Below are 13,873 nucleotides of genomic sequence, written 5' to 3'. Positions count from 1 at the left end.
ACCTGTGCCATTCTCTACAGAGGGACACCTGAACAAGTATCTATCCTAGAGGGGCAGGAGAGTCTAGTGGTTAAGAGCACAGACAGGAGCCACACTGCCTCGGTTTGAATCCTGGTTCTGCCGTGGATTAGCTGTGAAACCTTGGATTTTACTTAACTTGTCCTCGGTTTTAAAATATGAACAATAATAATGTTTCATAGCACATCTAGAATGCTATACAATTTTTTTACTTACTCTTTTTTGTCTGAGACCTTCAGAAGTTCCTACAAAGTACCTGAACTGGCAGCAGAATCTACAGGGCCAATATTAGAATTGAGCTACGCAGATATGAACACACTGAATGCATTCATTCTGGAAATGAGAACAATATAAAAAGACTTGCTCTGCCATCAGTTTGTAAAGTTCACCAGCATGTAAGAAGCTTTTGCCTAGAAGTCTGAGATACCAATTTTATGAATAAAGAGAAGCAAAGAGACAGCTCAGTCATATTTAGGTTGTGGCAAAAACCCAGAAAAGTCTCACCGAGCCATTTGCTAGCTGCTGCTGTCAGAGCATTCATATGGACTTTGGAAAAGAATAGCTGAGTTCCTCAGATTCTTCGAGGTGTGTTTAATGCTTTCACTGGACAATAAGTTCAGGGAATCAAAAAGTTCATGGAGTCTTCTGAAAAACTTGTCCTAACTACAAATACCACCGTGTTCCACAGTAATGAAAAAAATGCTAAAACAGCTCCTGGACTGCTAAAACCAGGACACAGCCCATCACTTCTTTTTTTTTTTTTTTTTTTTTTTTTTTAGACAGAGTATCACTCTGTTGCCCAGGCTGGAGTGCAGTGGTGCGATCTCAGCTCATTTGCAACCTCCACCTCCTGGGTTCAAGAGATTCTCCTGCCTCAGCCTCCCAAGTAGCTGGGACTATAGGTGTGTACCACCACCCCCGGCTAATTTTTGTATTTTTAGTAGAGAAGAGGTTTCACCAGGTTGGCCAGGCTGGGTCTTGAACTCCTGACCTCAAGTGATCCACTTGCCTCAGCCTCCCAAAGTGTTGGGATTACAGGTGTGAACCACTGCGCCTGGAGAGCCCACTGCTTTTTGATGCATGTTTTGAACTTCAAATGTGGACCAGCTGACAAGGGAAGAGCTTGTGCAAAGGCCTTGGGGTGGGAAGGAGCTTGGTCTGATCCAGAAGAGGCTGAAGGAGAGGATGAGACAGGAAGATGGCACGAGGCGGGGCTGGAGAGGCAGGCAGGTGTCTCCCCTGCAAGGCCTGTTGGCCAAGGTAAGGATTTTCTTTACCTTCAAGGGGACCTTTAGCTGATTCTGCTTAAGGACCAGTTTATTTTGTTAACATCACCAAATAGCCTAGAGTGGAGATATTACCTATTTTAAGAGAGTTCTTAATGTCTCTGAGAAAAGTAGATGTGATAGGTGACACATGCACGGAAAGCTTTTGCATGCTCCCCTTTGCCTCTTCCTTTCCCTTTGAACATCCAGGGAGTACTAATCAAGGCTGCAGAGATTTCCCTATGCCCTGGATTAACAAAGTAAGATCATATCCTGCTTTGTTTTCCCTGGGGAATAAAAGGAACATTTTGGAATTTAAAAATTGTGAACCTGTTTATTTAATCCTCGTAGCAGCCCTATGAAGTCGTCAAGTAGGTGGGACCTTAACTCCATCTTTAGAGATAAGGAAACAGGAGGTTGAAGACAGATTAAGCCACTTTTTCAAGATCACACAGATCATAAGGGCAGCAGCTGGAACTGGCAAGTTTTGTTCTGGCAGCACTCTGCTGCCAAGGGGCCAGAGCCTGGGAGAGGGATCCAGGGCAGGCAGCCATACTTAAATAACTGTTATTCATTCAATCAACATGTTTATTGAGCATCTCCTATGTGCTGGGCACTGAGTATACATTCGTGAACAAGCAGATATCTAGGTCTCCTGCCTTCGTGGAGCTTAAAACCTAGCAAGAAAGAGATGTAAAATAATGAACCAATGATAAAAATTGTTGAGACAGGATGCCAAGCAAGGAAATCAGGACACCCTGGTTTAGGCTGGATAATCGGGGAAGGATTCTGAGGAAAGAATTTAAAAGCCAGATGAAGAGTGAGGAAGAGCGCTCCAGGCAAAGGGAAGAGCTTGTGCAAAGGCCTTGGGGTGGGAAGGAGCTTGGTCTGATCCAGAAGAGGCTGAAGGAGAGGATGAGACAGGAAGATGGCACGAGGCGGGGCTGGAGAGGCAGGCAGGTGTCTCCCCTGCAAGGCCTGTTGGCCAAGGTAAGGATTTTCTTTACCTTCAGTGCCACTGAAGGGTTATCCTGATGTATAAAATGACCTGATTTACGTTTTTAAAAGATCTCTTTAGTGACTGTGTAGTGAAGGAATGAATCAGTTAATGCTTGTTGAATGCTTTCCATTTGCTCAGTGACGTGCATCATCTTTATCATTTATTCAGTAACCATGGAGGCTATTTACTACGAACACACTGTGTCCTGGGCACTGTATTAGGCCTGTTATACATTGTTTCTAATCCTCACAACAGCTATGCAAGCTGAGGTTGGTTGTTCACTTTGCTCCTCACAATTAACCTAAAGGTGATAGAGGCATTTCAGATCCTCCAATTTATAGATGGAGAAGCTGAGTCTGGGAGGAGGCTGGGATTTGAGCCCAGTCTGTCCCACCAAAGCCCATGCCTTCTCTCTGCACAGGTGGCCTCTCTGCTGGTGACAGAGACAGGAGTCATCCACATGGCGAGTTTTAACTCCTATGCAACAGTGAGTTTCTTGGATGTGGTGTTCACTTATAATGGCGTAACACCGCCAAATGCCAGACCTAAAAGAACTTCCAATAAGGGACTGAATTTTGATACCTTAACAGCAATGTGGAGAGATTGTCACGAAAGCTTTGTTCTCAGTGGGTGGTTGCTTAATCAGAGAGCTCTAGGAGGAGTCTTTTGCCCTCGGATGTTTATTTTTAAAACATGCTATTGTTTAGCCAGGCAACTGCTTCCTTTGGAGTGTTTTTGTAAAAAGTTCAGATGATTACTGCTTTGGCTGGGAGCCAACACCCTTGCTCATCAGAGCCTTCTCCTGAGGTGAAAAAAGCAAATAAATGCCTTTTCCTAAAATAAAGAGCTAGCAGGTGCCCCTGACTTCCAAGGACAACTGGGGATTTTATCCCTGTTTCTAGGCCACAGCCCAGCCTCAAAACTGTCCCAGGTTCTAATGGACAACTCTGGGCTCACAAGGAACTGGAACCGTGCTCTTCTTTTTCTGCCCAGTTCAGATGCCACCTGTTCCATCAAGCCTCTCCTGGTCATCTCAATCTGGTGACAGCTCAGGCTCCTCTGAAAACCCACAGTACCTAGTCTCTGCACCAGGGCTTCACAAAACATCTAGTTTTTCAACTGGATGGAGCAAATCCAGTTGTTAAAATTTCTGATCTGTTACAGATCAATAACCTTCATAAACCATAGTTAGAGCAAATTACTAGAAAAATTATATTAAAAATAGACATATGAAATACTAGCCCTATTTTTTTTTTTTTTTTGGAGAGGGTGGGGATGGAATTTCACTCTTGTTGCCCAGGCTGGAGTGCAGTGGCATGATATGGGCTCAATGCAACCTGCACCTCCCAGGTTCAAGAGATTCTCCTGCCTCAGCCTCCTGAGTAGCTGGGATTACAGATGCACGCCACCACGCCCAGCAAATTTGTGTGTGTGTGTGTGTGTGTGTGTGTGTGTGTGTGTGTGTGTGTTTTAAGTAGAGATGTGGTTTCACCATGTTGGCCAAGCTGGTCTCAAGCTCCTGACCTCAGGTGATCCACCTGCCTGGGACTCCCAAAGTGCTGGGATTACAGGCGTGAGCCACTACGCCCGGCCCCTATTTTTTATTATTACATTCAACAGAAATAAAGTTACTGTCCAATTACTATAAACATTTTAAATACTCACTGCTGATTTCTGTGCAGATGCCATCACACCTGCTTGGTTCCCTCTCATTTATCACCTCCTATAGGACAGCTTTCAGCTCCCAGGAGAAACGAGTTCTGATAGTGAACTATAAAGCAAGGGGGTCCTTTAGACCTTGCCAGCCACCAAAGATGGGCTGAGAGCAAGAAACACAGGTGGCCATTGAGAGTGAAAACTCAGAAATAAAGTACAAATGAGGTTTTACTTGTCTGGGACTAAGGTGGGCCTGCTCTCTGATGTCCCGCCAATAAGAGTCTAGTGCCTGGATTCTCATTCTCAGTCAACATTCATTGAGCTAGACCACAAGTTCTCACCAAGACAATATTGTCCCCAAGGTAGCAAAAGCTGTTTTTATTTGGTGGTGGTGAGTTGGGGGAGAAAATCTTACTTGTTTTATGTAAAAAATACATGTATCATTTACTATATACATTTACTATATACACAGTTTGTGGTTTTAGAATTTCACAGGGGTGGTGATTAGGAAAAAGGCTTTGGGGGGTGGGTTGCACAATAGCAACAACAAAACAAGGTTGAAAAAGACTAAGATGTTACATATGTTCCCCTGTGGAGTCTTTTATGGCGAAAAGTGTTCTCGTTGGCTGCCCTGGGAACCAAACTAAACCACCATGTATAAGTGGTTTCTAAGGAGACTACCTGCTGAGTTCCAAGTTTCAAACCCACAAGTGGATCTTTGAAATGGGGTCATTTGTAAGGAGAGGATTACTTGTAAAAAATGCAGCTCTTTCTGTCCTGTAGAAAGCTTCAAGTACAAACATTCGTAGAGCACCTTATTTAAGGCACCGGGGGCCCAGTGAACAATAAGCTTCAGGCCTTAGAGCAATACAGTCAGTGCAGTAGATAGAACTACGTGCCAGGAGATTTGGGCTTAGCATCTTCCTTTCCCCTGCCCATGCTTGCAAGGCAAAGAACTTTTCCTGAATTTGATAATAGAGTTAAGCTATAGTTTGTTCATTCAACATTGTTGAGCACGCACTAACTGCTAAACACTGGTAGGGTCTAGAGACATTGGGTTGTCTAATAGGATAGCCATTAGCCACGTGTGGCTACTTAAATTGAGATTAATTAAAATTGGCTAGGTGTGGTGGCTCACACCTATAATCCTAGCAATTTGGGAGGCCAAGGTGGGAGGATCATTTGATTTCAGGAGTTCAAGACCAGCCTGGGCAACATAGTGAGACCTCATCTTTAAAATTAAAAAAAAAAAAATTAAATAAATATATATTAACTAAAATGAAAACTCAGTTCGTCAGTCACACTAGCCACTTTCCAAGTGCTTGCTAACCATGTGCACTTTGTGGCTACTGCAGGGGACAGCACAAAAACAGAACCTTTCTGTCAGGAAGCTCTACTGGGCAGCGCTAGTCTAGAATTTTGTAGCACATGGATAGAGTCAATATGGAATAGTGGTTAAGAATATGGCCTTTGAGGTAAAACGTAGATTGGAATCCCAGCTCTACCACTCACCTTACCAGCTTTATGATTATATGGTACTTAGCCTTTCTGAGCTACAGTTTTGTCCTCTGTAAAATGGGTGTAATAATGCCTGCCTCCCTGGGTTATAATGAGAATTAAAGATGATGCATTAACATGCAGTCAGTATAGTGTTTATTGTCATTATCATTATTTGTATTATAATTATCATCCTCATCATTATTGATATTAGTGGCAGGTGGGGTGTTTACAACCATCCAGACAGACATTTTATGGTCATTAAGTTCTGTAATGTTCCTATTTACAGAGGTTTTCAAAGATTAGGCTGTTTCCCTGTATCTGTTCTCTCCCTCTATAGTGGTCACCACTCTTATCCCCAACAATGCATTATAAATCATGCAAGAGCCTGGACTTGGGGGCCAGCTCTGCCCCCATATTGATGACTAGAGAGGTAGAGGGTAACTATACAGTGGTAACTGTACAGAGGTAGAGGTAACTATACAGTGCAGAGAAGTATAATTGTTGATTTGAGTAAATATCTGATATATCCGGGAAAACGGTAGGATGGAGGTAGATTAGAGGAATGGAAAACAAAGGACTATGCGAAAGTTACTGCAAGATAGTTGCTGTGCTCCAGGACAGAGGGGAAGCTGGATGTCTACTTGGGGATGTATTTGTTTAAGATATTTTCACCAAGATCTCATTATTATCAAGCCTTTTATTGCCAGCTGAGTCCTGGAGTACAAGCAGAGGCACCAGCCCATGGCCAAATCATTAAGACAAATTAAGACATATTAACATATGCTGGAAACAATTACCCACATAGATTTAATTTGTTTCACTGCTGGAAGAAAATCCTGAAAGAGCACCAAATACACCTCCAAGAACAGCTCTTTAACCGCTCTGTGACTCTCACTTGTCAGCACTTTAGGGGCTGGAATCTGCTTAAATTAGACATCTACCAAAGAAGGACAATATATCTGAAAATAGATCCCATATTAGGGCTACAGATGAGTTACTTGGAGTCTGTTAAGGTGGTGATTCTTTTTGTTTCTTTTTAACCTATGATTTTTGTTTGAAATAATTATTATAGTTATCAAAACGATATACTGAGCTCTAAAATGAAATAGGCACATATTTTATAATCATATAATATACTTAGCAAGCTTACATATTTGCATTATGATTTGCTCTTTAAGAGACCTAAACTAAACATGAGATAGTGAATTTGTTTCTAAATTTTGGCCTTCAATCTCTCTTGACTTTTTTGTTGTTGCTTGCCTAATTGTTACCTTTCGTTGTCTTACTGTGAGGAAAAGAAAGACTCTTCAACACAGCAAACTGCATTTTTCTCAAATCAAATAAAATCTATCATAAAAATTATTCTAGAATGTGACTATTGCAGTATGCCCATTATATGGCAATTGCACAATCTTTTCCCAGAGATTGATGAATGGCCCCTTAACAACATTCTGGGGTGGCTGCTACAGAGGCCAGAGCACCTTCTCTCAAAATATTAACTTCCAAAGGAGCAATCAACAGCCAGAGAAATGGTGTGTTTAGAGTGAGAAATGACTTGTTCTGTCGTCATAATGGTGATCACTTCCTTGCAGATTTTTCCTGTACATCAAATATGTATGATTATATATGAGAAGCATAATCCCCCAGTCACTTAAAAAAAATGGATAGGCCTTTTAGTGTGGGAAATGAACATAAAAGTTACCTATGCATGCTGATAGCCATACAGGTTTACTGCCTTTCCCTTGGGGTTGCCTTGTGACAACCTCTTCCTTTTTCCTGCTACCCTGTACCTTAGGCTTTGCAAATGGTTATGGGACAACTCATGTGTGCTGAATATGCAAAATCATTTTCTATAATGATCCTTTGACTCAAAATATGACCCTCATTTTGGAAATCAGGCTGGGTAGTGTCTGAAACCTCCAATGACAGCTTGCTGAAACATGATTCCGTTGTTTCTCAACTTGGCCCATTTCCCACGTCCAAGTCCAGTTGGAGAACGGCTTTTGACTCCATTTATATGAGCATCTTTGACAGGGAGCAAGGGTTTCTGGCAAGCAGGGATGCCTGCCTTCCACCTCTAATCCAGCTGTCCTTGACACTCCAGACAGCCCTTTCAAATCTGGGCAACACTTAGTCATATTACTGGTAGCCAAGAACCATTTGAAGTGACATCTAACCAAATGATCGTAAGTCTCTGACATTACCTGTGCCCTGGGAAATTATTTATTAATATCTTTCCTCTTTCAAATAGAAATTTTAAGATGTCTCACAATAAAAGCTATACACAATAAGGTTGTTTACACAGAAGCAATTTGAAAATCATGAAAAGAGGAAGGAAACACACTAACCAGAATGGATAATGACATTACTGTGAATTTGGCCCCAGGACCATTTAAAGATCCAGCAATAAGTGGATCATTAAATACATTCTGGTATAGCCACATGACAGATTATTGAGCCATTAAAATTATCCTCAGGGTGAGTTTGTAACAATGAGGGAAAATGCTTACAACTACAATATTAAGAAGAGAGAGGGTTAAAAACTATAAAATTCTCTCAGCTGTTTACAAAAAATTGAGAAAAATATTAGAAGAAAATTCACCAGAATATTAACTTGGTTGATGAGATGATGTGATTTTTGTTGTCATCTTTACCTTTTCTCCTTTTTCAGATAGTTATAATGAATGTATATTACTTTTATAATTGTATATAAACATTATTTTTTCCAGTTGAGCCTAAGCTTCCTGGAAAGGGCAGAAAGGAAAACTATCATGAGTTATATGATTTCTCAAGTGTTAAAAAAAAAAAAAAAAAAAACTATCTCAGGCCAGGTATGATGACTCACACCTGTAATCCCAGCACTTTGGGAGGCTAAGGTGGCGGATCACCTGAGGTCGGGAGTTTGAGACAAGCCTGGCCAACATGGAGAAAGCTCATCTCTACGAACAATACTAAAATTAGCTGGGCATGGTGGTGTGCACCTGTAATCCCAGCTACTCGGGAAGCTGAGGCGGGAGACTCGCTTGAACCCGGGAGGCGGAGGTTGTAGTGAGCCAAGATCACACTACTGCACTCCAGCCTGGGTGACAGAGTAAGACTCTGTCTCAAAACAAACAAACAAACAAACAACAACAACAACAAAACGATCTCAGATCTTCAAGATAAACTTTTCCTAGATAACTGAATTCCAAAGGAAGTTTATCATAAGGGATGTTGAATGATATAATACAAATCTTGGTAAAGTTCTTACTGCAAATGTGGGAGGGGGACTCCTTATGATCATTTTCTGACCAACTCCAAGAAGATCTGAAGGCAGGGCACTCCTGGAGGTCAAGGCTGTGGGAAGCTGCCTGCAGGGGAACTTGCACCTGACTGGGCTTCCCTCTTTTACATCTGTTTGGAATTTTGAAGTGTTGCTTTTGCCGATTGCATGTTATTGCCCATTGTCTGTAGATGAGAACACCTCTCAGCTCTTTATTTCACACCTTGAGGATTAAATTGCGGGAAACCTGTCTTTTAAAATTAATGTAATTTGGTTTCTGTCTCGCCCTTCAGGTGTTGCTGCACTGGATTCCAACGTATCTGGAAAAATTGGTCTACGTGCTGTCGTGTATTATTTCTGTACCACTCTCATTGCTGTTATTCTAGGTAATATTTATTTCTGAATCCTTATTCCTCTATGTAATGGTAATTTTTTTTTCATTCAAAAAGTAGTTGGTGGCCAGACGCGGTGGCTCAGGCCTGTAATCCCAGCACTCTGGGAGGCTGAGGTGAGCAGATCCCTTGAGGTCAGGAGTTTGAGACCAGCCTGGCCAACATGAAAACCTGTTTCTACTAAAAGTACAAAAATATTAGCTGGGCATGGTAACATGCACCTGTAGTCCTAGCTACTTGGGAGGCTGAGGCAGGAGAATCACTTGAACCTGGCAGACAGACTTCAAAGGGAAAACTTTATGGTACTTTGACAATACTACTTTCTGATTAAAAAAAAAAAATTGTGTGTTAAGAAAAGCTCAACTATTTTAAAAATATATTTTTTTTAAATTAAAAAGAGACGTGGGGAGTCTTGCTATGTTGCCCAGGCTGGTCTTGAACTCTTGGGCTCAAGGGATCTGCCTGCCTCAGCCTCCCAAAGTGCTGAGATTACAGGCATGAGCCACGGTGCCTGACCCTAACTACTTTTTTTTTTTTTCGAGAAGGAGTCTCACTCTTGTCACCCAGGCTGGAGTGCGGTGGCATGATCTCGGCTTACTGCAACCTCTGCCTCCTGGGTTCAAACGATTCTCCTGCCTCAGCCTCCCGAGTAGCTGGGATTACAGGTGCACACCACCATGCCCAGCTAATTTTTGTACTTTTTTAGTAGAGACAGGGTTTCGCCATGTTGGCTAGGCTGGTCTCAAACTCCTGACCTCAGGTGATCCACCTGCCTTGGCCTCCCAAAGTGTTGAGATTACAAGCGTGAGCCACCGTGCCCAGCCACTTACATAATTCTTAAAGTGGATAATTGGTCTATAATAGTGAAGTTGAGTATAATTATAAAATATTTCCAGAAATATAGCATTTTAGTGCATTTCACATAGTAACAAGAGCTAACAGCTATCCTTGTTAAGCTATCCTTGTTAAGGATAAATCCCACTTGTAAGAGGGAGAAAATTCTAGTAAGGGAGTAGCTGCTCTTATACCTTTAGCATGGTTTTTTGAAGAATGCTTGGTCTTTGTAACCCTGAGTGACATTTTAAGAAGAATGTCCAGAGGGGGAAGACAGAAAGAGCATGTACTCAGATGTGGCAGCAGTTCGGCCCTTGTAGCCCTGCTTCAATAAGCTGATAAGAAGAGGTGGGATGTGGTGAGGCTTTAATGGTATTAGGCCAAGGGACCCAGGAGAGCCTGAACTCTGCCATAAAACAAAACCACATCATCTCATGAGTTTCCTGAGGAAGACAGACACAGAGAAAAAATTGCAATGAGAAGCAAGATCCTGCTCTCTTATTAGCTGGAGGCATATAGCCCTTCTACAACCCTGAGAGAGGAAAAGAGTGGGCCATGCCCACTCATGGCCCCTTATTGCCCAGCAACTCCTCCCACTAGCAAAACGGACCCATTCAGCATACCAGAGCCCTACCCCTTGGATTACCATTGCCTCCTCTTGAGGGAGGAGCAATAAGGAGCATAAGGACCTTTTTCTTCTTCACTTCCCTCCAGTCAAACACCCTCCAATGTCTTGGTCTCTTCTACAGCCTCCCACCTTGGCTTGGACACTCAAGTGACAGGAACCCATTACTTACCAAGGCCACAATGGTGATGTCAGATGCTCTGCCATGTAGACAGTTCTTCCTTACAGAGAGATGAACCTTCTCTCCCTATAACTCCCATCTATTTGTCCTCATTCCACCCCTGGAACAGCATTTTCCCACATGACTGCTTTCGAGATACTTGAAGACCTATGGTGTGGAAGGAAGGCAAGGCTGGTTTTGTATTATCAGGAGGATAACCAGCATCGGTGGGTAAAAGTTGCAGAAAGACATCAGATGCATTCTCTGGGCTGGAAAATGGATCATCCTTACCCTAACACCTTCCTAGGCTGATCTCGTAAGTTCAAGAAAAAGAATATTCTCATCAGCAGGTGTTTCCAGAAGCAATTCTGGGATGCAGCCCCTTCATTTTAAACACACATGCACACACACACATGCACGCAAGCACACGGAGTTCTTTCTGCTTACTCATTTAAATGGAAGAGTAATTAAAGTGGTTGCTGAGATTCCAGAGGAGGCTCAGCATTTTGGCTGGACCTCAGGGTCCTCCCCATCACACTATTGCCTGGTATAACCATGCCCACTGTTCTAAAGGTACTAGCTGTGCCAGGTGCCCTGGAAGGTTCCTAATGCTCTGTGGACACTGTTCTTGGCCACAGGTATTGTGCTGGTGGTGAGCATTAAGCCTGGTGTCACCCAGAAAGTGGCTGAAATCGACAGGACAGGCAGCACCCCTGAAGTCAGTACGGTGGATGCCATGTTAGATCTCATCAGGTGAGTGTCTTGCCACAAGGTGGCTTCAAGGACATGCAACCCTATAGTAGCACAAGGCCTTGTACGTGGTTTAATATTCTGCTGTTACTCTATTGAAATTTTTAATAACTTTTGAATTATTGTGCACTTTCATTTTGCTCAGGAACCCACAAATTACATAGCCAGTACTGCTTGCCAAGTCTTGGTTCCAAGAGGGAAGAGAAGAAACAGGCTTCTGAATCAGGATTTAGGATGAACAGAAGTGCAGATACATGTTCCAGAGAGATGCTGGGATGGATTGGTAGTCAGTTCTGAAGCGCACTTAGATAAATCCATTTTTTAATTGTACAGGAGAAACTCTCTTATTGAAAGCAACCAGAGCTGTAAATAGGTCAGTCAATAAAAAATACCAATTAAAGCAGAGACTCGTAAAAAAGGACATAAGATACACATTACATATTTTGTTTTCACTTAACACTTAGTGCATTTATTCACCAATTGTTTGACATAAAGTCAAGGTCTTTTCTTCAAGTTTGTTAGCTCATGGTAATTTCTTAAAGTTTCTGTTGCGTGTACAGCCCTTATAAATGTATCATCTGCAAGTTCCAGATAAAGTTTCTGTAGAACAGAGCACCAAAACCTTTGGACATTGCAAAGAAAGCTGAGTGTAAATCTTTCCAGTTTTTCTTTTTAATTTCAATAATCTTCCCATACCTAATCTAACCATAAAAATCTTAGTCACTGGCCTTTACTGAGTTTCCAGGCATGTGGCTTAGATTTTATAGAAACCATACCTTCCTTTTTATGCTCCTATTTCACTGGTTTACATAATATGAAATTCAGTAATTATGATGATATTTGCAACTGGTATAAAGAATTTGGGAACAAATACAATGAACCCATGGTAAGTGTATTAGTCCATTTTCACACTGCTATAAAGAACTACCTGGGACTGGGTAATTTATAATGGAAAGAGGTTTAATTGACTCACAGTTCCGCATGGCTGGGGAGGCCTCAAGAAACTTAAAATCATGGCAAAGGCAGGGAAGCAAGGCACGTCTTACATGGCTGCAGGAGAGAGAGCAAGGCCAAAGGGAGAAGTGCCATACACTTTCAAACAACTAAATCTTGTGAGAACTCACTCATGATCACAGGAATAGCATGGGAGAAACCACCCACCATGATCCAATCACCTCCCATGAGGCCCCTCCCCTGACATGTGGGGATTACAATTTGACATGAGATTTGGGTGGGGACACAGAGCCAAACCATATCAGTAAGCATACAACGTCATTGATGAAAACAGAAATGTTCAGAATATTAAAGAATAAATAGTCTCTTGACTGTGAGTGTCCATTTTACCAAGGAGAGCAAGCATGTCAGTTACTCAGTGAATCAGTTAAGTGATAGTTGATTAGGAGAGCTTTCTATACTTGGGTGAAGCTCTGCAGGAAAAAAGAAATCTCAATACATGAAGTATTCCGCAAAGGAGAGGCCAGAAGAGAAACCAGAGTACTAGTTTTATATTATACTCATTTCTACCAATATATTAGGTATGACAAAACAATACTTTTTGCCCTAACATAATACTGCCTTTCATGTCTCCAACAGGAATATGTTCCCTGAGAATCTTGTCCAGGCCTGTTTTCAGCAGGTAATATTAATTACTTGTGCTCTTAAGTTGCTACCCTCTTCCCATTATCAATTAAAAAATGTTTTTTTCTGCTGTGATTCAAGAAATGGAATTAGCCCCGCAAAAATGGCAGCAGGACGTACACCTGTGACTGGCCGAGTTTAAGGTGATGTCTCTATTTTGTATCTAGCCTTTCTGGCTCACAGTAAGGTGCATGTCACAATTTACACTGCTTCCTCTTCCTTTATGCTTTTCCCCCCAAAAGGGCTCAAATGGTACAAGTCAGAAATCTGTCAAATAATGAGTATTTTAAAATGTGGCCTCCAGTACCTATTTTTGGAGAACCATGGTATATTTGTATAGAAGTTTAAACTTTCTACAGAAAAAAGGTAGCTCTTTATCTCCTCTTTGCTTTTCCTCTGGTATTAGAACCCAGGATCTAACCCTCCTGGTGTGGTCCACATCTAGGTTCACAGTCTTCTCCTTAATCATTGTGTCCCAGACAGGTGTGGAAGCTCAACCTGTAATCCCAGCACTTTGGGAGGCCAAGGTGGGAGATCCCTTGAGCTCAGGAGTTCCAGACTAGCCTTGGCAACATGGCAAGACCATGTCTCTAAAAAGAAATAATAAAAAATCATTGCATCCCCATTGCTGGAGCTCCACAACGTAGTGTATCAAAGCCATGATTTTTTTTCTATAGGAAAATTGAACAATCTCTTCACTCCATTTACTTCAAGCCTTTCCCTCCTATTTATTTATGTGCTTTAAGACAGCTGAGTCCATCACAAACTGCTGT

The 13,873-nt window shown here is 42.0% G+C and overlaps 1 protein-coding gene and 1 long non-coding RNA gene across 2 annotated transcripts in view; one reads left to right on the top strand and one right to left on the bottom strand.

Moving 5' to 3' along the window:
- The window catches only part of SLC1A1 (solute carrier family 1 member 1), a 91,592-nt gene that overhangs the window by 56,196 nt on the left and 21,523 nt on the right, over nucleotides 1-13,873 (top strand). Inside the window, 3 exon segments of the mRNA NM_001265831.1 lie at nucleotides 8,995-9,087; nucleotides 11,351-11,465; nucleotides 13,056-13,098. Coding sequence (NP_001252760.1) covers nucleotides 8,995-9,087; nucleotides 11,351-11,465; nucleotides 13,056-13,098 — 251 coding nt within the window.
- Nucleotides 10,277-11,359, bottom strand: LOC144334709 (uncharacterized). The gene is made up of 2 exons (XR_013404858.1): nucleotides 10,725-11,359; nucleotides 10,277-10,370 (listed from the first exon to the last, which is right to left on the bottom strand). It is a non-coding gene; the product is annotated as an uncharacterized LOC144334709 (long non-coding RNA).

Source organism: Macaca mulatta, chromosome 15, assembly GCF_049350105.2.
Source record: "Macaca mulatta isolate MMU2019108-1 chromosome 15, T2T-MMU8v2.0, whole genome shotgun sequence".
Taxonomy (NCBI): Eukaryota; Metazoa; Chordata; class Mammalia; order Primates; family Cercopithecidae; genus Macaca; species Macaca mulatta.
This window is presented reverse-complemented; position numbering and strand designations above follow the sequence as displayed.